The following is a 24,865-nucleotide window of genomic DNA, read 5'->3' on the forward strand; positions in this document are numbered from 1 at the left end:
TAGTTAAAAATAGGTTGGAGTGGTTTATTGAAAGTAAGAAATTATTACCTGATATTCAATATGGTTTTCGCAAAAGTAGAAGCACATTAGACTGTGTTAGTTTATTAGTTTCTGATATTCTTTTAGCCTTTTCAAAACGCGAATATGTAGTAGCTTGTTTTATAGATATCAATTCTGCCTACGATAATGTAAATATATCAATTCTTGTAAATAAATTGTTCCTCTTGGGAGTGCCTGAACGCTTATGCAATATTATTGCTGCTATGTTTTATGAACGGTCGATCAAGTTAGATTTAGATGATAAAGTATTATACAGGACAGTTTGGAAAGGACTACCACAGGGCTCTGTGTTAAGCCCCTTACTTTTTAATGTATATACATACGACCTTAGTTCTAATTTGCCAGATTATATATCTATTATACAATACGCCGATGACATAGTTCTTTACTCTAGAAATAGATCAGTACAGAAGGCCTGCGAGCATATAAATGCTAGTTTAAAGGAACTAAATGTATTTTTAAATAATAATGGGTTAGACCTTTCAGTTCCGAAAACCTCGGCGATTCTATTTTCTCCAAGAAAAAAAACTGTTCATGAAAATTTATCTTATGGTGGATCTGCAATCTCCTTTTGCGAAGAAGTTAAATACTTAGGAATTGTTTTAGACTACAATTTGTCCACCAAGGGTCATTCCAATTATGTTAAAGGTAGATGCGAACGCTCATTAAACATATTGAGATGCTTAGCTGGTGTATGGTGGGGTAGCCATCCTTTCTATTTGAAGCTTATTTATAATTCAGTTATAAGAAGCGTTGTTGATTACGGTTCTTTTCTTTTAACACCGGGTACAGAAGAAGCCTTTAAAGCATTCAATGTCATACAGAATAAGTCACTTAGGACAATCCTTGGTGCTATGCGAACCAGTCCTGCTAATGCTATGCAAGTGGAGTGTGTTGACCCACCTACGCATTTAAGACGTCAATTTTTATCTGACAGATTCATTTTTAGGACTATGCAATTTTCATCACATCCTCTGATCACAAAATTATTGACTCTTTATGATCACATACAGACATCTCCATATTGGCGTAATAGAACTCCTCCTTGTATAATTAATAGCTACCTTAAATTTAAGTCTCTGTCTTCTCCTACTGTCAGATATATTTCCCTTCCTATATACGAGAAAGACTTTGACTCTTTGACTATCTCTCCACAAGTTATTCTAGACTCCAATATTATTAAGCATATAATAAGTGCAAAACCTGTATTTAACAACTTAGTGGGCGAAAATTGGTCTGGTTGGCATCACATATACACAGATGCATCAAAACTTTCTACAAATAGTTGTGTTGGGGTTGGTGTATTTCATCACCAGTATAATGTTGTAGAAAAAATTAAACTCCCTCCAGAGTCTTCGGTATTTACTGGAGAACTATTTGGTATTTATAAAGCTGTTGAGTACGTTTGCATGTTTAATTTAAATAAATGTGTAATTTTTTCAGATTCTAAAAGTTGCCTCCAACTTATATTAAAGTCACCTTTTAAAATGGCATATAATTTCCCTTTGTTATATGATATCCGAGAACTCTTGTTAAAATGCGAAAAGAAAGGGCTTACTGTAAACTTTGTATGGGTGCCAAGTCATTGTGGAATTCCCGGAAATGAGAAGGCTGATCGTCTGGCCGTAGATGCTGTTGCTTCTGGTGATATATTTCCGTATAAAAACTATTGCCATGATCTTCTTTTGCTCCCCAAAAGATATCTCAGGCTAGCCTGGGAGTTCTTTTGGTTTTGGAGCAGCCTGGAATCAGGAAGTTATTACTTTAAGATTCAAAGCGACATCCCTATAAAGCCGTGGTTTTACAATAAAAACTTTAAAAGACGTGAAATATCATGTTTAACACGCATGAGATTGGGCCATACATCTGCTCCTTCTGATCTTGCTAGATTTCAATTTATAAATGACCCTAAATGTGACTGTGGTGCTGATGAGGCTGATATTAACCATATATTCTTTTCTTGTCCCTTATACGATCGCACTGTTTTTATGGAAACTTTACAATCTAAACATATTCCCTTTCCAATAGACATTCCTTCCTTGCTTATTAACCCCGATTTATATAACATCTTAGCTTGGTTCATCTTCCATTATAACATTAAAGTATAGTATTTTATAATATTAAGTATATTTATCACATTGTATTTTTTTTATTGAGCATACCTGACCTGACCACTTTTTCCAAATTCCGAATATCCTTTATTCCTTTCCGCGTTTATTTCCCACCCTTTTACTTGACGTTGGCTATGGGCAACACCGCCTTCAAGTCCATACATAGAAAAAAAAAAAAAAAAAAAAAATATACGATCCTACCATTTATGTTTCATTGACCATTGTCATGTTTCGTGTTTGCGTTATTTAATTCTGTTTTGACAAATTTGTGTGATATGGAAATAAACATGAATTCTAAAAATGTTTGCTACGTATGGGACGAAAATTTAATCCAAGAATGTGATCGCCTTCCAGCTGTACCCGGTCGTGTAAGTTGTTTTTATACTTCGTGCTTCCCTAAAATACTAGATTCAGTAGATTTTATTACGCTATTTGTATTATACACAACTTCTATTTTTATTTTTCAGGCTTCTATGGTACACAGCTTGATTACAGCATATGGTCTACTACAGCACGTTAAAGTGGTTCGATCAAAACCAGCGGTTCATGCAGACTTAATGAGATTTCATTCCGATTTGTATTTAAACCATTTAAAGACCTTCACAGAAATAGATGACGAATATATGACGACTACTGTGGATGAAGAGTTAGGCATTGGTAAATTACATTCTTGTATTTTTAATGATAATTACAGCAATTACCATAATTAACTAAATGGATTGTTGTGTTTATAATGCTTTAATCTAACTAACATTGGCCCAGTGTATTATTAAGAGTATAAGAGGTCATAATGTAAAGGATAAAATTATGAGTTGAACTTTTATGAGACTAACTTTTAAATGGTAGTTTTCCATAGTCAATATTTTTCTGAAACATTTGCTTGGGTATTTAGTTTATGTATATAATTTTGCTTGTGGTTTAATTCACCTTTTGTCTCTACAGGATATGACTGTCCACCAGTGTCAAAAATGACTAAATTGGTGTCAACCCTGGCAGGTGGAACCATCACAGCGGCCCGATGCCTCACTTTAGGCTTAGCAAAAACTGTTTTAAACTGGTGTGGAGGATGGCATCATGCCAATAGGTAAAACTTACACATACTCAAAAGCTCAAACATATCTCCACATATATCTCTATACAAACTTGTGTAATACTATTTATCCACAAAATTTGTCAAATCCAGGTTTACCATTTCTGACTAGATTAAATTACCTTAATTATATCAATATTTTAAAATTATTAATTTATACATTTCCAGACATGGTGCTGAAGGCTTCTGCTATGTGAATGACATAGTACTTGGTATAGAATATCTGAGAGAAAAGTTCCCTAAAGTCCTGTACATAGACTTAGATGTACATCATGGTAAATATTCTTGAAGGTAAATTCTGTGCACTACACAAAATACCTATTATACTTAAAACTCATCTATCCTATTAGGTTACTAATTTGTAATTATTCAACCTAACAGCTAATATCTTACTACTTACACAAATAAAGTTTTGTCCATCTCTTCACATTTGCTTGCTTGTTACTAAGTAGTGGACCCGGGTACGCCCTTGTCCAGAAGAGAGGTATGGGCATTGTGAATGTCATCTCGCTTTGTGTGGTAGGGCACAGCACAGCAGATGTCATTCCAGATCTAGAGCAGAGCCCAACTGGGGAAGTACCTCCACCTTCAGAAAACCGCAGCCAAATAACACTAGACCCTACTCATAGTGTTGTGTTCCTGCCGGTGAGAAAATTTTGCCACAGCTCAATAAGGGTGTGGAGTGATACGAGTCAGCAACGCGCATGTAACTCCTCTGGAGTTTCATGCATACTGCTTATTATCAGGTGGACTGTGTGCTGGTTTGCCATTGATGTAGTATAAAAAAAATGTTATTGATGTTGCTAGATAGATAGAAATGTTTCATTTAGCTGGGCAGCCACCACATTCATACATACACTGGCTGTCATTTCATTTATTTGCCATAAATTGTATGTTTACATAAGATGGTACAGTTTTATAACATGTTGTTTGGTCTCAATACAATTTTACCAGATCGGTGTAGCTAATTTAAAATAAAACATTTACAAAAAATTGCCACATTTCAAAATACGTGAGTGTAATCCGTAGAATTATTTTAATGTTAGTATGTCTCACGACAGTTTAAATTCGAATAATAAACTACCTAGCATCATTAATTTGTACTGATCCAGTACTACTGTACTAAAACTGTTTAAAGTCTTGTTTGACTTAAATATCACTGTTCTTTATTTATTCAATGTCTTTGATCAGAATTTCAAATATACTTAGACAAAAAAAAATGCTACATTTCAAGCGGTGTGTTCCCATTGATCCCCACCGGGCCAGGCCTATGGAACTCTCCGCACGAGCTCGGATATATACCTACGAATCTCGTCCAGTTCACGGTACAAAAGCAAGCCAGTTGGTTGTCACACGCGCTCACGTACGCACGCCGCGTGGACGCGCGCTCGATTATGCCAAAATGTATGCGGAAGAAATATCTTCGTCACGAACAAATAACGTAGCTTGTAGTGTAGTTTTTGCATCCATCCAGGATGCAAAGATAACAAAACTAATAAAAAAAATCGTTTTTGCTCTTCCGATAGATAGGATAAGTAGACATTCTCAATATAAGTACACCTGTCGTTATTCTTTTTAATTACGATATACGATGTATGTATATTTATGATTTCTATCATTACTTTCTTTTTTTTAAGAAACCCATAATTTTAATCTCAGAAATAAATAATATAATAATAATTTTTCTTTATTGTGTAACATAAATATCTATCAAGTTTTAAACGAAGTTTTACAATTAACTTTTGCTGGGTTCATTGTGCGGTTTATAAAACGGCGTAAACATTGCGGTTACTGCACGGAGATATAACCTTTTAAAATGTTTCGCAGTCACTCGTCGGAATGAAACTTATAAACGGAATATTATAATTAGTTATTGGGATTTATCTCTTGTCTTGGTTGTCTGGAAGAGATCGATTTTTAGCGATAAGACCGCCTGTTCTTAGGTAAAAGTAGGTAGTCTTAAGCTTGTATTTCGCTTTCGGTGTATTTTTTAACTGTATGGTGCATAATAAAGAATATTTACTTACTTATCTTACTCATAGTTATTTTACGCTACCCTTTCATACAGCTAATGACAAGTTCTAATGCTAGTTTGACCATTAAAATAAAACTTTTATTTGTACCTACTTAAGTAGGTAGATATCTTCTAAAGAATCTAGTTAAAGTAGGTACTTATTTGTAAAATCATTTCTAAGCGTCGGCAACCCTAGCGTTGCGCCCGTGCGCGCGGTGCGGGGAGCGGCGTGTTGAAGGTCACTCCATTGTATTTTTGTGTAGATATTAAAACGGTATAGGTATTTGCGTTTTCTTTGAGAGATAAGTATCTGTTCGTAAGAACTATTATATAATGTGTGACCGGATCATTTCATATAAATCATTCCCATGTATTTGACCCCGTGTCATGTATGGCGGCGGTCATGTGGGGCGGGGACAAATGTTACTACTCCTTTCAAGCTCACTTTTTCCTTTCAAGGTAATGGTGTCCAAGACGCTTACAATCTAAGCAAGTCAGTGTTTACACTGTCCATCCACAAGTTTGAGCCTGGGTTCTACCCGGGAACAGGAGATATTGATGACATTGGGAACCTGGTAGGCAAGGGGTATGCTTGCAATGTACCCCTACGTGCTTACTATTCTGATGACACTTTAGAATATGTGTTTGGAAAGTGAGTTCTTAAATGGTAACTTTCAATTACATTGTGGATTAATATTTGTAGTTGTATTTTCTGACTGGCAGACAGATACTCTAAAAAAGGATATAATTTTGATTCATGTTAACAAAGGTACATTACAACATTCACCCCATTGGTTGCCACAAGACTTATTGTACAAGAGTGTTTTGGGCCTATGTTCCAACACTAGTCAGTCTAATGCGGATCAGGGCTCCACACACCTTTAAATTTGCGTGTATTCAGAAAATAAGAGCTTTTTCAATTACTGTGAAGTAATCGCACGTTACTATACTGACTTTAAAATTATGAGGAAAGAGGTTGAAATTTGGAAAATTGAATTAAATGCAAATATTCAACATTGCAGGGTATTCTCATCAATACTTGGCCATTTCTTCCCGGACGCTATTGTAGTGCAATGCGGCGCAGACGCACTAGCGCTGGACCCGCACGGCGGCGCGTGCGCCACAGCACGCGGGTACTGTAAGTGCGTGAGCAGTGTCTTAGAAGCCGGGAGACCGACCATGCTGTTAGGTGGAGGTAAGTAACCTCAATGTTAAGGATATTTGTTAATACTCTGTCATTTCCTCCGGCTATTGTGGTGCAGACGGTACAGTGGTGCGTCCCGGCAGCGGGTACTGTAAGTGCGTGAGCGCCTCAAGGCTGGCAGGCCGACCATGCTGCTTGGTGAACGTTCAACAACAAACAAATCCTCAATGTTAGAAATTTTCATCTATACTCGGTCGTTTCCTCCGGTTATTATGGCGCAGTGTGCGTCACCTGCTTGGCGAAGGTAACTGATCTCGTTGTTAAAGATTGACGAACGGTCTGGCCTAGTGGGGGGGTAGGTTCGAATCCAGGCCGGTGGTCCCGGGTGCGAATGCAGGTAAGGGCATTTATTTATGCGATGAACACAGATATTTGTTCCTGAGTTATGGATATTTTCTATGTATATAAGTATGTATTTATCTATACACGTTATCTGTGTTGATGGATTCCACTTATATCTAGACGGCGGTGTTTGGCTCGCGGGCAATACCTATACTCTTTATTTTGATATGATTCACACAAGTTATCAGACTTGCCGATAACGCGTACAAACTCAGAATCATTGTTTTAATTTTTTTTACAACATACCATTACAAAGTTTGTTCAACGATTGTTAGTTAAAAAAGTTAAGACCGAAAGATGACATTCATAATTAGACTCAAACATAGAGGTACAATAAATATAGAGATGAAATGGTAGAGCCGGCAGATGACCGAACGAGATGCTCTTAATATGGCACATTCAGTAGGAGTAGCAGAGAAAGTGCTATGATTGTGCCATGTTGACTTAAATATTTGTATGCCTAATGGCAAAACATGGTGATACGCTACTATAACCTAGACCTATTATGTACCTGTGTTTACAAATAAACGTACTGTTTGATTGTTTGTCCTTGTCACAGTCGAAAACGTGAATGTGCTTTCTCTATATTTTTCATACAACCATCATCACCATGTTGAAAAATACCCCGGCTACGCTACCTCTGCCATTGCATGATTGCACTGCAGCCTCTGTGCGCTTGCAACATTTTACACTTTCTTCTAAACATTTGTACCTTTCAATTGTATTTGTACATTTGTGTTGTTAGGATAATAATGGGAGTACCTTATGTGTTTTGCAGGTGGCTACAATCACGCTAACGCCGCCCGCTTGTGGACGAGTCTCACGGCCGTAGTGACCGGAGTATCGCTAGATGAGAACATTCCGGAACATAGGTACTGGCCGCAGTACGGGCCCGACTATACCGTGGCCATACAACCAACGCCGTCTAGAGACGCCAATAATACTACGTATTTGGACGAATGTGTCGGGAGGATACAGAGTACGTCCAATATTATATTGTTTATTTCATGAGCCATGATTTTTTTTTAACGCAATTATATGTGATTTTTATCTTTGAATTCTTCTTATAGGTAATTTAAACACACATTTACAAAAGGAGAAATGTGTCCCGAAGGAAGCACATGACAAACTCTCAGAAAACAGTTTATTAGTCAGGCAAAATCGGAGACTATTCGAAAAAATTAGGAAATCAAAACTAGATGCTGGAGAAGACAAGACAACTGACGACGTCTATGCGTTTACGGAATAAAATATCCCATCAAAAACATAAATGTGAAATGAGAGCCAAGTTCAATATTAATTTACGATAATGCGTCGTTGTGGAAATCATATAACATCTCAAGTGAAATTAATGCATTGTGCAAATAATTGTCTGTTTAAATTTCAGATTAAATATATATTTCTTATTAAGTAACATACATTGTGATAGTATCAAGAAACAAGCAATTATTATATAAATTCATTTTAGAATGTTGCATGTTCTTGTGACTAAAATTTCAGGATGTTCTGCACAGAACTTGGCACTCGTATAGATCTCAATTTTTTGAACTTGGCTCTCATTTCACATTTATCTTTTGGATGGGATATCATTACTTTTGTACAGTTGAAAGAAATAAAAACACGAGAAACACAGTTACAGAGTTAATTGAATACAATAAAGGCGAACTTATCCCTGTATGGGATCTCTTCCAGTTAACTCCGATAGATAAATAAATATTTGGGGACATCTTATACAGATCAATCTAGGCCCAAACTAAGCAAAGCTTGTACTAAGGGTACTAGGCGACGATATATATATGTATATAGATAAATACGTACGTATCCACATAGAAAACACCCATGACTCAGGAACAAATATCTGTGTTCATCGCACAAATAAATGCCCTTACCGGGATTCGAACCCGGGACCATGGGGTTCATAGGCAGGGTCACTGTCACTACCCACTAGGCCAGACCGGTCGTCGTGTGTGTAGTGTACACTCCCTTCGGTTGTGTTTTAATTTATCGCCACTCGTTGCGAATTCCCCACTTTTCGCACTTGTATCGTAATGTACTATTTCCATCGTATTATCAATAATTTTCAGTTTCCAGACTTTTTCCTCTTTATACATGTAATAGTCTACCTTGATGCCAAATATCGAGTTTATGGGCATTTTTTAGAAAAAAGTGTACCTGGTCTACTCTGTACTTTTTTTTACTATCGATTTCAGCAATATAAAAAGTGCCTCGCTTTGAATTGTCAGTTTTGTAACTAGGGCTTGCAATATCCGCCCAGTTTTCGTATCCGGATATTTCGAATATTTATTATTTTACTATCCGGATAAAACGGGTAATTCGAATACTTTTTATTGAATGAAACTCACATGAACTATATAAAAAGTGTAATATAATCAAATTTTACGTATAAAAGGCTGCGTAACGGCAAGTCTTAGGGTATTTTTAGACGTTCTACCTTTTCGGCGAATTTTTTTATTCCGAATTTCACTTGGATAAATCTTCGCCGATGCTTTACTCTCTGCTCAACGTTCGGCAAATTTGATTTATGAGAACGTTTTATTTTGTACAGTTATTTTTTTCAAAGTAAATTATTCTTATGAAAAACATTTGAATACATTTCATTCGCCAAATCTTTATTGGATAATTATTTATTAAAGGCGCGATGAAGCACGTTACGTCATTGTAAAATGTTCTTTTAAGTTGATGTGCAAACATACAGTTGGAGTTGTTAACCGTGAGATTAAGTAAGTATGAAACGAATTATTATGCTGAGACTGAACATCTTACGACCTTCAACAAGGAGTTTTGGCCGAAGGGTGTCAAGTTTGGGCGGTTCCGAGGCCGGCTCTCTGACACTGCGGGGTTGCGAAATGCATCGCAACCATATGATTTGTAGTGTTTAGTTTTAAAATATATTGTTATAATATGTATGTCAGAGCACAGACTTGGTCTTTGACAAAAGTTCAAAAAATCAAAGTCAAGGTTTGTCAGCGAGCAGAAGTATCTTCTGTAAAGTTTCTAGGATTCACTTTAGATGACCATTTACACTGGAAAGACCACATCGAGCAAATTTGTGATAGACTGAACAGATTTGTGTTTGCTCTACGAAGATTGAGAAACACAATATCTGTGGAAGCAGCTTTGGCGGCTTATCACGGATGTGTCTTCAGTCCTTCACTACGGCTTGATTTTGTGGGGTAATTCTGTCGATGTTGAAAGAGCATTCATTATTCAGAAAAAATGTGTTCGGGCTATCTGTAACGCCTGGCCTGAAGACTCTTGCTTTCCACTGTTCAAAATATTGCAGATATACTCCCCTTACCCTGCTTATACATAAAATAAATATGTATGTTTGTAAATAACAATAATTTTTTTTTTTTCAAAAAACGTGGGGAAGTGATACAGACAGACCCGACCAAATATTATAAATTTGCTACATAAACCACGAGCTTATAAAATTATTTACAAAAAAAAAGTATATAAATTGTGTATAGTAATATATAATTGACTAGATTTTGCTTGGTGCGCGGGGCCCGTGGGCCCCGCGGTGTGCATGGTGCTGTAGTTGGTATTGTTGTTTTTGTAGTTGGTGCTGTTGTTGTTGATGAGTTATTGTTGTAGGTGCCGTTGTTTGAGTGAAAAAGTTTGTTTTCCAAAGGGAAGAAGTGTTGCAGTTGTACTTTTGTTGCGCGTGCGAGCATGCACTCGGCCTTGCGTATGTTGTTATTAATATTGTTGTTTATGTGTTGTTGTTGTAGTGTTTGTTGTTGTTGCTGTTGTTTAGGTGTAAAAGTTTGTGTTTTCCAAAGGGAAAAGGTAAAGCAGTTGTACTTTTGCTTGCAAGGAATGGTCCGCGTGCGAGCACGCACTCCCGCAGCTCGGCCTTCGGCCTCGCGTGCTTGGGCGATCCAATGGGACGCTCCGGGCCTTCGGCCCTACGCGGAGCTCGGCCTTCGGCCTTCGCAATATAGTTACTTTGGGGGTTGAAGGGAAGTTGGAGCGTAAACACGACCCAATAGTAAAAGTGTCTTGACAAGCTCACGTCGGGCCTACGGCCTTCGGCCTCCGGCCCGCCGTTTCGCTTGTCTAAGACACTTTTACTATTGGGTCGTGTTTAAGCTCCAACTTCCCCGCTGGCGAACTTCGAAGGGGACGCTTCGGGCCTTCGGCCCTACGCGGAGCTCGGCCTTCGGCCTTCGCTAGCCTCGACGCTTCGCCGTCGGGCCTTCGGCCCGCCGGCTCCGCTTATTAAGACAGTTGACTTGTTGCCGGTTCGCTTTATAACTTTTCCCGTTATTTTTGTTGTTATTAATATAAAGAAGATTTGTTTTCCAAAGGGGAAAGTTAATGCGGTTGTACTTCCGCTTTGGGCCGCACTCTCGCAGCTCGGCCTTCGGCCTCGCGTGCTTGGGCGATCCAATGGGACGCTCCGTGCCTTCGGCCCTACGCGGAGCTCGGCCTTCGGCCTTCGCTGGGTTTCGAAGCTCAGCGTCGGGCCTTCGGCCCGCCGCTTCGCTTATTAAAACAGTTAACTTGTAACCGGTTCGCTCTATAAATGCATTTTTCCCGTTATTTTTAGTATAAAGAATATTTGTTTTCCAAAGGTGAAATGTAATGCGGTTGTACTTCCGCTTTGGGCCGCACTCTCGCAGCTCGGCCTTCGGCCTCGCGTGCTTGGCCGAACCAGTGGGACGCTCCGGGCCTTCGGCCCTACGCGGAGCTCGGCCTTCGGCCTTCGCTGGGTTTCGAAGCTCAGCGTCGGGCCTTCGGCCCGCCGCTTCGCTTATTAAGACACTCGGGGAGGGTTGGTTTCGCTTCGGGATTAGTGCGGGAAGTTGGAGCTTAAACACGACCCAATAGTAAAAGTGTCTTGACAAGCTCACGTCGGGCCTACGGCCTTTGGCCTTCGGCCCGCCGTTTCGCTTGTCTAAGACACTTTTCCTATTGGGTCGTGTTTAAGCTCCAACTTCCCCCTCTCAGGTGACGCTTCGGGCCTTCGGCCCTACGCGGAGCTCGGCCTTCGGCCTTCGCTGGCCTCGACGCGTCGCCGTCGGGCCGTAGGCCCCCCGGCTCCGCTTATCAAGACAGTCGACTTGGTAGAACGCTTGGGAGCACCGTACGCACGCAGCTCGGCCTTCGGCCTCGCTTTTAGTTACTGGGGGTTGCACGCTTGGGGGTCGGGGTGAAGGCTCCGGGCCTTCGGCCCTCCGCCGGGGTCGGCCTTTGGCCTCCCAGCCTGAAGCTCGCCCTTCGGGCTCGCTTAACCTACTTGGAAATTTTACTTTGCCCCTGTCCACCGCCATTTTGGATTTTTCCAAAAAACTTTTTTTCATATGGTAATCTTGGCCCCCCAGGCTCGCCGCATGCAAAATCTCAGCGCGCTCGAACCAAGATTAAAAAAAGAAAAAAAAAAAAGTCGGCCATTTTGAATTTTTTTTTGATACAGTTTTATTTGTCTCGGGGCCCTCTATGACATTTGGTCGAGCACCCCCCACCTATCACGCACCGTTTGAGAGTTGCCATACAAAAGTAAACTGGCCATTTTTCCGCCATCTTGGATTTTTTCCAAAATTTTTTTTTTCCGTACGAGTCATTGGGGCTCCGAGATACCGCGACCAAAATTTCAGAGCGCTCGGACCTTTTTGAAGTTTTAGAAAAAAAAAAAGTCGGCCATTTTGAATTTTTTTTTTCTTATTCAGATTCCACTCGGAGCCCTCTATGACATTTGGTCGAGCTCCCCCGACCTATCTCTCACCGTTTAGCATGTGGGGGATTCGAAAAAAAATCCCATACAAATTTTTTTTCGAGCTAAAAAAAAAAAAAAATTTTTTTCGAATGCGGGGGCCCATATGTACCCACATACCGGTTCTCGGCGCTCTCGGACCGTTTTGAAATTTCGGCGCCATTTTGAGTCGGCCATTTTGAATTTTTTTAAATGCCATTACATTCGTCTCGGGGCCCTCTATGACATTTGGTCGAGCACCCCCCACCTATCTGTCACCGTTTAAAAGTTGCCATACAAAATAAAAGTGGCCATGGTGTCCGCCATCTTGGATTTTTACCAAATTTTTTTTTTCCATACCGATCTAGAGGGCCCCGAGATTCCGTGACCGAAATTTGAGCGCGCCGGGACCGACTTGAAAATCGGCCGCCATTTTGAATCCGCCATTTTGAAAAAAAAATGGCGGCCTCCGAAACTGCCCAGGGTCCTCTGTGACATTTGGTCGAGCACCCCCCCACTATCTCCCACCGTTTGGCCGGGCCGTCAAACATTTTTCTGTCCCGATCCGGTAGACCGAATGTTGGATTTTTCCGGAGGTCACCGGACCGCCCTCTGTACGACCGTACCAAACTCGAATCCCCCCCGCGCCTCCTTCCGGGAGATCAATTCGCGTCAATTCACGTTCGGGCTGCAGCTTTATATAATATAGACTAGATTTTGCTTGGTGCGCGGGGCCCGTGGGCCCCGCGGTGTGCATGGTGCTGTAGTTGGTATTGTTGTTTTTGTAGTTGGTGCTGTTGTTGATGTTGTTGTTGATGAGTTATTGTTGTAGGTGCCGTTGTTTGAGTGAAAAAGTTTGTTTTCCAAAGGGAAGAAGTGTTGCAGTTGTACTTTTGTTGCGCGTGCGAGCATGCACTCGGCCTTGCGTATGTTGTTATTAATATTGTTGTTTATGTGTTGTTGTTGTAGTGTTTGTTGTTGTTGCTGTTGTTTAGGTGTAAAAGTTTGTGTTTTCCAAAGGGAAAAGGTAAAGCAGTTGTACTTTTGCTTGCAAGGAATGGTCCGCGTGCGAGCACGCACTCCCGCAGCTCGGCCTTCGGCCTCGCGTGCTTGGGCGATCCAATGGGACGCTCCGGGCCTTCGGCCCTACGCGGAGCTCGGCCTTCGGCCTTCGCAATATAGTTACTTTGGGGGTTGAAGGGAAGTTGGAGCGTAAACACGACCCAATAGTAACAGTGTCTTGACAAGCTCACGTCGGGCCTACGGCCTTCGGCCTCCGGCCCGCCGTTTCGCTTGTCTAGGACACTTTTACTTACACTTTTTTCCCCGCTGGCGAGCTTCGAAGGGGACGCTTCGGGCCTTCGGCCCTACGCGGAGCTCGGCCTTCGGCCTTCGCTAGCCTCGACGCTTCGCCGTCGGGCCTTCGGCCCGCCGGCTCCGCTTATTAAGACAGTTGACTTGTTGCCGGTTCGCTTTATAACTTTTCCCGTTATTTTTGTTGTTATTAATATAAAGAAGATTTGTTTTCCAAAGGGGAAAGTTAATGCGGTTGTACTTCCGCTTTGGGCCGCACTCTCGCAGCTCGGCCTTCGGCCTCGCGTGCTTGGGCGATCCAATGGGACGCTCCGTGCCTTCGGCCCTACGCGGAGCTCGGCCTTCGGCCTTCGCTGGGTTTCGAAGCTCAGCGTCGGGCCTTCGGCCCGCCGCTTCGCTTATTAAAACAGTTAACTTGTAACCGGTTCGCTCTATAAGTGCATTTTTCCCGTTATTTTTAGTATAAAGAATATTTGTTTTCCAAAGGTGAAATGTAATGCGGTTGTACTTCCGCTTTGGGCCGCACTCTCGCAGCTCGGCCTTCGGCCTCGCGTGCTTGGCCGAACCAGTGGGACGCTCCGGGCCTTCGGCCCTACGCGGAGCTCGGCCTTCGGCCTTCGCTGGGTTTCGAAGCTCAGCGTCGGGCCTTTGGCCCGCCGCTTCGCTTATTAAGACACTCGGGGAGGGTTGGTTTCGCTTCGGGATTAGTGCGGGAAGTTGGAGCTTAAACACGACCCAATAGTAAAAGTGTCTTGACAAGCTCACGTCGGGCCTACGGCCTTTGGCCTTCGGCCCGCCGTTTCGCTTGTCTAAGACACTTTTCCTATTGGGTCGTGTTTAAGCTCCAACTTCCCCCTCTCAGGTGACGCTTCGGGCCTTCGGCCCTACGCGGAGCTCGGCCTTCGGCCTTCGCTGGCCTCGACGCGTCGCCGTCGGGCCTTCGGCCCGCCGGCTCCGCTTATCAAGACAGTCGACTTGGTAGAACGCTTGGGAGCACCGTACGCACGCAGCTCGGCCTTCGGCCTCGCTTTTAGTTACTGGGGGTTGCACGCTTGGGGGTCGGGGTGAAGGCTCCGGGCCTTCGGCCCTCCGCCGGGGTCGGCCTTCGGCCTCCCAGCCTGAAGCTCGCCCTTCGGGCTCGCTTAACCTACTTGGAAATTTTACTTTGCCCCTGTCCACCGCCATTTTGGATTTTTCCAAAAAACTTTTTTTCATATGGTAATCTTGGCCCCCCAGGCTCGCCGCATGCAAAATCTCAGCGCGCTCGGACCAACATTAAAAAAAGAAAAAAAAAAGTCGGCCATTTTGAATTTTTTTTTGATGCAGTTTTATTTGTCTCGGGGCCCTCTATGACATTTGGTCGAGCACCCCCCACCTATCACGCACCGTTTGAGAGTTGCCATACAAAAGTAAACTGGCCATTTTTCCGCCATCTTGGATTTTTTCCAAAATTTTTTTTTTCCGTACGAGTCATTGGGGCTCCGAGATACCGCGACCAAAATTTCAGAGCGCTCGGACCTTTTTGAAGTTTTAGAAAAAAAAAAAGTCGGCCATTTTGAATTTTTTTTTTCTTATTCAGATTCCACTCGGAGCCCTCTATGACATTTGGTCGAGCTCCCTCGACCTATCTCTCACCGTTTAGCATGTGGGGGATTCGAAAAAAAATCCCATACAAATTTTTTTTCGAGCTAAAAAAAAAAAAAAAAATTTTTTTCGAACGCGGGGGCCCATATGTACCCACATACCGGTTCTCGGCGCTCTCGGACCGTTTTGAAATTTCGGCGCCATTTTGAGTCGGCCATTTTGAATTTTTTTAAATGCCATTCCATTTGTCTCGGGGCCCTCTATGACATTTGGTCGAGCACCCCCCACCTATCTGTCACCGTTTAAAAGTTGCCATACAAAATAAAAGTGGCCATGGTGTCCGCCATCTTGGATTTTTTCCAAATTTTTTTTTTCCATACCGATCTAGAGGGCCCCGAGATTCCGTGACCGAAATTTGAGCGCGCCGGGACCGACATGAAAATCGGCCGCCATTTTGAATCCGCCATTTTGAAAAAAAAATGGCGGCCTCCGAAACCGCCCGGGGTCCTCTGTGACATTTGGTCGAGCACCCCCCCACTATCTCCCACCGTTTAGCCGGGCCGTCAAACATTTTTCTGTCCCGATCCGGTAGACCGAATGTCGGATTTTTCCGGAGGTCACCGGACCGCCCTCTGTACGGCCGTACCAAACTCGAATCCCCCCCGCGCCTCCTTCCGGGAGAACAATTCGTGTCGATTCATGTTCGGGCTGCAGCTTTATATAATATAGATTACCTAAAGACATCAAATTATTGAAAGGAAATAGATTTAAGAATAAACTGACTGCTTGGCTTCTTGATAATTGTTTCCATAGTATACAAAAATATTTAGATCACAACTGACATGCTGCTGAAATTTCTAGTTGATAATTGACATTCATATTCAGGAAATATTGTAAATTCTATTTTATTTATTATAACTTTGACATTTTGTTTAACTTCGACCCTCGATTATTATTTTACTTGACATTGTGTAAAGGGTCTAGCAGGCTAAGCTAACAAGAAGTGTGCCCCCAACGATGGATTTTGTCGATATTTCTGGTAGTGTACTGTTAGGTCCTAAGGACCCTCCATGCTTAACATCAGACCTCGATTCTCTTTTGTTTGCGAGTTATTCAGGATAACGTAAAATAATTAGGGTATCGTTGAAAGTGTCATATTTTATAAACGATTCAAGTTACGTGAACCAAACAAATTTATATTTGATAACAATAAAAAAAACTACAAAATGCATATGCATCCTGTCCTTAAACTTCATTGCAAAAAATAAAAATATTTTTTTTCTTCCAATTTTTTTTTTACTTTTCGCGGAGGTACTCCTTCAAAAAAAATATGCATGAGTAGCCACTAATTCCCACTACATACACATATAAAAATATTTGCACAAATGTTCGTGCTTCATGTCAAAAAAAAAACGATTCTCCAATAAGTAGTCACTGGCATTATATGTACAGATAGCAGTACATCAACGATGACGTGTCAGCTTTGATAACATCTGACACATAATATTATCTGCATTTGTTTTTTGCATTTTGTAGTAGAAAATGGAAAACATTTAATGCAAGTCTTGTAAAAAAACATTAAAAAATATCCGTGGGAAACAAAAATGCATAGAAACAGAGCAAGAGGCTGATTTATATAGCAAATGCACTAATATGTTAATTTGCATAAATGATTTATTGTGTGGTAAGTGTCGGCTTTTAGTGTATAAACATAAAGCAGTAGCATCAACTTCTGCGAGTACATGCACAACAATTGGCGATGCTGGCTCTTCGTCTGCAACCTACTGCTTTATGTTTATACACTAAAAGTCGACACTTACCATAAGGAAATCAAAGCTTTGCTTGACAAGAAGAATCTTGCTAAATCGAGATACAAAAGGAACCCTTCCGACTCTAACAAATCTCGTTACCTTACCTTGCGCAATCGCTGCAGTACAGTTTGTCGTGATGCACAGAGAAGGCATATCCACCAGTCCGTTGAAAACGGGGAGCCTGCTAAAGTGTGGAAATTTCTCAAGTCGCTAGGAGTTGGAAAACCACAAGAGCACTCCTGCCCCAAAGATATCGATCTCAACCGGCTTAATCAGCACTTTTCCACTTCCGCTATCTTTGATGGGCCTGCCAAGAAGAAGACCCTTGAGGTTCTTGCCTCGCTTCCGACTCCAAACTCATCTTCCTTTTCTTTCACGCCTTTTGCCGACAGTGATGTTAGGAGAAGCGTTGTTTCCATAACGTCAAATGCCGTCGGTATCGATTGTATTAGCCGTACTATGATCTACCCCCTTCTAGACTTCCTGGTCCCCATTATTTCCACTATACTTAATAATTCCATCTCCACATGTTGTTTCCCTACGCTATGGAAAGATGCTTGTGTTGTCCCGATTCCAAAAAAACCAAATCCTTCTACTTTTCCAGACTTTCGTCCCATTTCTATTCTCCCCTTTCTTTCCAAAGTACTTGAGCGTCTTGTTCATCAGCAGCTTGTATCCTACTTGAATAAACAAGACCTCCTTAACCCCTGCCAGTCTGGTTTTCGGCCCGGTCATAGTACTGCTACTGCTCTCGTCAAGATCACCGACGATATTCGGGCGGGAATGAATGATCAGAAGTTGACAGTATTGACGCTACTAGATTTTAGTAATGCGTTTAATACTGTTGACTCTGACATTCTACTTGGTATGCTGCGGTCCCTTAACATATCTCCTGCGGCAATTGGCTGGATTCGCAGTTACTTAATTGGTCGTCGGCAATGCATTAAGGTGAATGATCTCTGGTCTTCTTGGTGCAACACGCTGGCCGGCGTACCGCAAGGCGGCGTGTTGTCTCCTTTATTATTTTCAATTTTCATAAATTCCATAACCTTCAATCTTTCTTCGCATTATCACCTGTACGCCGACGACCTTCAAATTTACTCGCAGGGTAAAACTGATGATCTTCAGACTGTCATTAACACCATAAATAATGATTTAGTGAAAATCTTGAACTGGAGTGTTGCTTTTGGCCTCAAAGTAAATCCTTCAAAAACGCAGAGTATTATTTTCGGAAGTCCAAAATTATTATCGAAGATAGACTTCAATACACTATCCCCAATTTATTTTGATGGCGTTCTGATCCCGTATTCGAAGCAAGTAAAAAATTTGGGACTTCTCATGGATAGTACCCTATCATGGGTGCCTCAAGTTGGCGAAGTAAGCAGGAGAATGTTTGCAGCAGTGAGCTCTCTTAAAAGGCTACGAAATCTTTTACCAATACCGACCAAAATTGCGCTTGCCCAAACCCTCCTTCTCCCCATTTTGGACTACGCTGACGTTTCATATCCTGATCTAACGGAGGAGCAACTTAATAAACTTGAGCGCATCCAAAATATCTGCATCCGGTTCATATTTGGGTTACGCAAGTATGACCATGTTTCTCTTTTCCGATCACAGCTCAAGTGGTTGCCTATTCGTTTTCGTCGTAACTTTCATATTCTGTCTGTCCTATTTTCTATTCTTTTCCTTCCAGCAACTCCCCGCTATCTCAAGGAGCGTTTTAACTACCTAAATTCTGTGAGGCTGTCGCGCAGCCTGCTTCTCTCCGTCCCATCTTCTTCTACAAAATTTTACAACACTTCATTTACTTTTCAAGCTGTCCGACTCTGGAACTCCTTACGCGTTGGCATTAGATGCGCTCAATCTCTTGCTGTGTTTAAAAAATCACTCAAAGAACATTATTTATCTCTCCCTTAGTGTTTATATAGTACATAGTTATTTTTACTCTGTGGCTGACATGCTGCTGTCATATTTAGCTATGTTTCGGTTAATTTTATATATATTTATATGTATGTTTATGTATGTCTATTTATATTCCTTATATGTGTATGTTTATTCACTGTAATTGTGTGTGTGAATCTAGGCTTCATAACGGTTTAGCAACACCTACTTTTTCGATTAACTTCTCTATTTCCGCTACCCAAAGGTTGTCTGGAAGAGATCGCTTTTTAGCGATAAGACCGCCTGTTGTCTGCCTCTAAATTTAATCAATGGTTTATTTTTCTTGTATATTTTTACTGAGGTGTGCCAATAAAGAGTATTCTATCTATCTATGTTAAGCATGGAGGGTCCTTAGGACCTAACAGTACACTACCAGAAATATCGACAAAATCCGTCGTTGGGGGCACTTCTTGTTCGCTTAGCCTGCTAGACCCTTTGATATTTTTAAATTATTTTCTATTTTTATATATATTGCCTGTTTTTTTTAATATTTGCACGCCTGCATGCAGACTGAATGCACGGATTTTCTTTTATCTTGTAAGACCTTTATATTACTGTGTACTGTGTTCTTTGAGCTATGGAGCGTAGTATTCTGAGCGTGAAGTCAACCGATCGCATTAAAAATACAATACTACGCTCCAAAACTCGAATAACTGATGCAGCTTAAACTGCCGCTAAGCTCAAATGGCACGTCTGCCGTATGCCCGATGACCTGTGGGCCAAAACAGCCACCTGTTGGGTCCCACAGGTTGTAAGGCGTCACGGTAGACCTCGGCGGAAACGGCGGGACTAACTTGACGCCTTTGTGGGAGACTTTCGAGGATAGGGACACGTGGAAGAATAAGAGGGATGCCTTTGACCAGCAGTGTAACAATATGGGCTCAATAATAACATATTTATTAGTTTTAAGGTGTCTTGTCTATGGGCCACTAGTTGCCTGAAATAAAGAATTCATTTCATAAAATGCGGGACGGTTCTCCTTTACCCGACCAATCTGGGTATGGTATATTGACCGTCAACGTATTGAAAAGCATGAAAAATTATAGTACAATTAGGCAGGGTACTGCCGAGCGAGCGAGTGAGAGCACGGTGTTCTCGCGCGTTACTTTCAAATCAAATTAGGTACCTACTAACTCTACAAAACGGGACAATCGCCCCTTGCGGGACGCATACACTAGGGCGCCAGAAACGGGACGTCCCACGCATACCGGGACGGTTGGCAACCCTAGGTAAAAAGTACAAAAGTAGTTCGAAATGGTTCGTGTAATATTACACACGGTTGCTGCGTCGCCGGTTCCTTTACTTCTTTTCTTATGAACTTGGCTGGACACGCTACCGCGTGTCTAGAGAAGAAATAAGGATTAGTGTTTTTTATATTTTACCTAAAATACATTACATCCGTCAGTATCGTTATGGGATTTGTCAATAAGCAAACAAGCTTTAATTCGGAAAAAATATATATTTAAAGTTCTCATTGAACTGATCAGCACACCTGTTGTAGTAACCCAGTAACATATCAACTTAAAAAAATATTCTAATACATATATTAAGGATTGATCATTATCAAATTCGCATTTAACATTTAGGACCAACAATATTACACAATGCAGTAGACCAGGGGTTCCCAAAGTGTGCGCCGCGGCGCCCTGGTGCGCCGTAGAAAGTAAAGAGGGGCGCCGTGAGTTCTATCATTATCCGAAACTACAAATATTCGCGGGTACCTATTTGAGCGCTCGCATCGGTAAATAATATGGCGCCGTGTCACTCTTTTTCGACCGTGATTTTAAATTTACAAGGGCGCCGTTGCAAACTACTAAACTTGTAACTGCGCCGCATGTTGAAAAAGATTGGGAACCCCTGCAGTAGACACTACACAACGTTGAGACAGGTGGTAGCTGCATTCCTCAAAATTAACCAATTTTCCAAAGGCATTCTAAAAGACAGGTTACAAATATAAAAACCCAACAAAGCCTGTAACATTGATCAATCAATACCATTTAAAATGCATATTACTATCAAGAAAACCGCTCTAACACTTAACTTTTGTTCGCTCAATTCTCTGGCTTCAATTTTTTTATTCTTTTCATATAATGCAAATATTTACATGTACACATTTCCTGACGGGATCATAACACTTGCATATTACTTTACTTTCGACATCAAGCATAAGGTTTACGAACTTACGAAGTCCAAAATAATTAAAATAATACGCAGATAAATTTATTGTCTCTCAAGGTCAATTGACCACAAAAATTATTTTGAGACAGATATAAAAGTATTGAAATAATTAATTTTCCAGTTACCTGACTTATTAAATACAATTCCAAACCTCTAATTTAAGAATAAGCATTAATTTTAAGCTTTTATCTCTGCAATTGCTTCACTAATTGCTTAGTGTATATAAATCTGTGCACAATAGTTATTACAAGCAACATAGTAGTGAAAAGCTACTTCAATGCTAGAAGATAAGCTGATGTAGCTGAATTAACAGCAGTACTACTGAAATTCTTGCAGTTGACAATTGACTTTGTATGTTGCATATTATCATATAAACATACTTTTAATAAGACTAACTTCAGAAATGTGACTTAAATAAGTTAATGACACAGTATTATTAACAACTACAAAATGCAAGTTCTCAGGGTAACATAACAGGGACAGGAAAACTTAGTAAATAATATAAATAAATGGAGGTAAGTAAACCAGTAAATAGCAATATGACTTGCCCACTGCTGTTAATCCAAGCTACAAAGGCCTAATCAATGAGCTTAGTCCGAAGGCCGCTTCTCACTATGTTTCTTAGTAGATTCCTCTGCATTTTTTGTAAACTTCTTTCTGTCTTTGAGGAATTCTTCAGCAAGTTCTGCACGCAGCGGGTGCTCTGGTTCGGGATCATTGACAAGAGCAACTAAGGCTTGGATAACTGAAATAAAACGTTATGCTAAATAAACACAAGTGCTGCGATATACACGCATCAGCTCCAAGAGCTGCTAGTGTATCAAATAAAATGATTAGTAATTAGTTACATATAAGTATAATAATGCATGTGTACTCGTATTTGTAGTATAGTGTTTAAGTCTAGTGTTCCAAATTAATATGTATGAGTCATTATGTTACTCGAAATTAACGAATTTTAATTTTTTTTTTTAATAAAGTATAAATATATGTAAGTCTACATATTTTGTGCAAAATTTTTGTCTTATCTAAAAATCAAATCAAATTGAGTGCTCAGAACTTTTCCCCATAAGTTAAGGAAAAGGGTTCTTTAAATAGGCATCTGCTGTGTGGTATGAAATGAATGAAAAGATAATGTTAAATAAATTAGGTTAATTATTGAAGGCAGGGCTTGAAATTTCTTGACTACCAGGGGTTTTTTAACTTTCCTAGTCTGAAAATTCCAATATTTCTGCCACCATAGCCGATTACTGCACTGTTCTGCCGCCAGAGTGCAGCTCTAGCAACTTTCGTAAACCAAAGAGTAACTTATACATACTGTGCCTTAAACTGTTGTTGACATGTTTTCACAGATATTAAAATATGACATTGATGCATCAAGGCGATTTGTTTACAAAGGGCCTGGCAGGAAATGCGAAAATCGAAATTTAGTTATCTGCCTGTTCATCACTCGAATATGCAAGAGTCTTCTTATTCTTGTAAAGGGATCAAACTCTTTAAATTAAATTCTTGTCTGCCAATGCTTTGCCACTTCTAGCCCTCTGGGTGTAGCCCTCAGGAGATCTTTCTCAGTGCACATCGTTGAGCACAGGGAACATTCAATCATGTGTTTTGTTGTTTGGAGGACTCCACACTCGCAGAAAATATCACCTTGTCGGCCAATACCCCATCTCAGAAGATTATCTTTTGACCGACCCAACTCCCGTTCGAAGTCGGTTAAGGGCTTTCCACACTGCCCAGTTTTCCTTTCCCCCTGGAGGCAGGAGTTCCGCAGCTGGTATGCGTAACGATGCATAGTGATAAAAGGTTATATAATGAAATTTCGATTATCTTGTTTCACGGGAGACCCGCAGATTGTGATGGATTATGGTAGTGACGCCCCCTACGCAGTTTCGCATAATATTCCTATTGAAAATTATTAAAATTTCATTGAACTAAATAAGTATTACAGGTAGGACCCTGGGCCATAGGAGGATAAAAGTGTATGAAATATGTGACATTATCTATGAAAAGGGACCTTATTGTCGATGGCGCTTACACCGCACTGCATAGCGCGGCGTTGTTTATAATATGGGAGCATCATTGATAATGGTGTAAGCGTCACCGACAATAAGGTCCCTTTTCATAGATAATGTCACATATCTTATATGTGATATAACTTACCTTGATCAGTCTTGGTGGCTGGCTTCCAGTTCTCAGCGCTGATGATAGGCAGACAGACCTGGCCTTTCTCATCTATGTTGGGATGGTAGATTTTTGTCTTGAAGCTAATCTTGGGAGGCTTGAATGGGTATTCAGCAGGGAAGTTAATCTCAATCCGGAATGCCCCTTTGTTGTAAGGTGGGTTATCCTACAAAATAAAAAAATAAAAATAAATATATTGTGCCTTTAGTATCAAAAAAGCTTCTGTAATTTTAACCAAAATCAAATATTTTTCAAATTGTATAAGACATTTCTTGAAATTTTACTGTAAAAATTATTATGTATACTATACTTAATTTATATCTCACTTTCAATAATCTATTGTAGTACTGTAAATTCATTTGCAGATAAGATCAAGATCGCTTAAAGAGCAGCTTAATGACTAGTTTAGTCTGAATTCTCATTGGATTTGAATACATGTACATATACTTACTGGTACAATTAATCCTTGCCATGTCAGGATGTTTGATTCATCTACCTGGATATCCCTGAACGATTTTAATCCCGATTGTCTAATATCATTTAATTCCTGAAATAAATGAAGCAACCATTGGTAAGACTCCTAATTCTATTTCTAAGCGATTTTAACCAATTCGACATAGTTGATGTTTACATCAAATCAATTAAACAGCGAGGTGCTACATAATTTAAATGAAAGCACACACGAAAAATGCTTAGGAATAAATTTCTAGAAAAATACCGAGCAGTACCGTGCGATTAAAAGCGATGTCTCACCTTTTGAAGTCTCCTGGTTGCAGCCATTGTACTATCTGTCAAATATCACGTCGCTATTATACGAGTATACGCTTTTCCAGAAACAATATTATCCCTTATTTTGTTAACCGCATGAATACCATAATTAACAACTCAAGTTTCATAAAATAACTAGATTAACGACATCAATGCCCCGAAACGTAAATTCTGCCTTAGTCCTACTTCCACCATTACAAACTTGCGTTTTATTACACCATGAATGAATCATGCGGCGTTACGTCAAAAAACCGGTTTTGCTTAGATTTCTATAAATCGATTGTATAAATGGTTTTTTTTGCAATGATAATATTCAATAATGCTCCTGTGATCTGCTTCATGCCGTTTAAATGTTTTGGCTTGAAGATTTTTTTAAAAGAAGCTGTTTATTTTCTGTACATTAACTAAACGTTTCATTGGTGCTGCCATCTATTAGATGGCAGCACTGTGAGATACTTATTGTGAAACGATATAAACGTATCGAAACTTGTTTTCGTAGTCGGAATTATTTATTTGTCGCGCTAGATGGTGTTGTTTTACGTTTTCTG

At 40.5% G+C, this 24,865-nt stretch overlaps 2 protein-coding genes across 2 annotated transcripts; one reads left to right on the forward strand and one right to left on the reverse strand.

Annotated features, from left to right (window-relative positions):
• Nucleotides 1–2,378: 2,378 nt before the first annotated feature.
• On the forward strand, nt 2,379–8,453 carry LOC133529398 (histone deacetylase 8-like). Its single transcript, XM_061867102.1, has 8 exons — nt 2,379–2,539; nt 2,639–2,828; nt 3,114–3,255; nt 3,430–3,536; nt 5,735–5,927; nt 6,298–6,470; nt 7,600–7,800; nt 7,892–8,453. The coding sequence occupies exons 1-8, from the start codon at nt 2,447–2,449 to the stop codon at nt 8,068–8,070; spliced, it is 1,278 nt and encodes a 425-aa protein (XP_061723086.1). The 5' UTR covers nt 2,379–2,446; the 3' UTR covers nt 8,071–8,453.
• Nucleotides 8,454–21,281: 12,828 nt separating this feature from the next.
• Nucleotides 21,282–24,532, reverse strand: LOC133528817 (ubiquitin-conjugating enzyme E2 L3). The gene is made up of 4 exons (XM_061866284.1): nt 24,303–24,532; nt 24,001–24,096; nt 23,529–23,715; nt 21,282–22,113 (listed from the first exon to the last, which is right to left on the reverse strand). The coding sequence occupies exons 1-4, from the start codon at nt 24,327–24,329 to the stop codon at nt 21,959–21,961; spliced, it is 465 nt and encodes a 154-aa protein (XP_061722268.1). The 5' UTR covers nt 24,330–24,532; the 3' UTR covers nt 21,282–21,958.
• Between the last annotated feature and the right edge of the window lie 333 nt (nt 24,533–24,865).

This window comes from Cydia pomonella, chromosome 20, assembly GCF_033807575.1.
Source record: "Cydia pomonella isolate Wapato2018A chromosome 20, ilCydPomo1, whole genome shotgun sequence".
In the NCBI taxonomy this organism is placed as follows: Eukaryota; Metazoa; Arthropoda; class Insecta; order Lepidoptera; family Tortricidae; genus Cydia; species Cydia pomonella.

Coding starts and splice junctions, on each gene's coding strand:
- LOC133529398 (XM_061867102.1), top strand. CDS start 2,447: ATGGAAATAAACATGAATTCTAAAAATGTTTGCTACGTATGGGACGAA. Junction 5,928..6,297: donor TTAGAATATGTGTTTGGAAA/GTGAGTTCTTAA, acceptor TCAACATTGCAG/GGTATTCTCATCAATACTTG. Junction 6,471..7,599: donor GACCATGCTGTTAGGTGGAG/GTAAGTAACCTC, acceptor TGTGTTTTGCAG/GTGGCTACAATCACGCTAAC.
- LOC133528817 (XM_061866284.1), bottom strand. CDS start 24,329: ATGGCTGCAACCAGGAGACTTCAAAAG. Junction 24,097..24,302: donor CAACCAGGAGACTTCAAAAG/GTGAGACATCGC, acceptor CATTTATTTCAG/GAATTAAATGATATTAGACA. Junction 23,716..24,000: donor GGCAAGGATTAATTGTACCA/GTAAGTATATGT, acceptor TTTATTTTGTAG/GATAACCCACCTTACAACAA.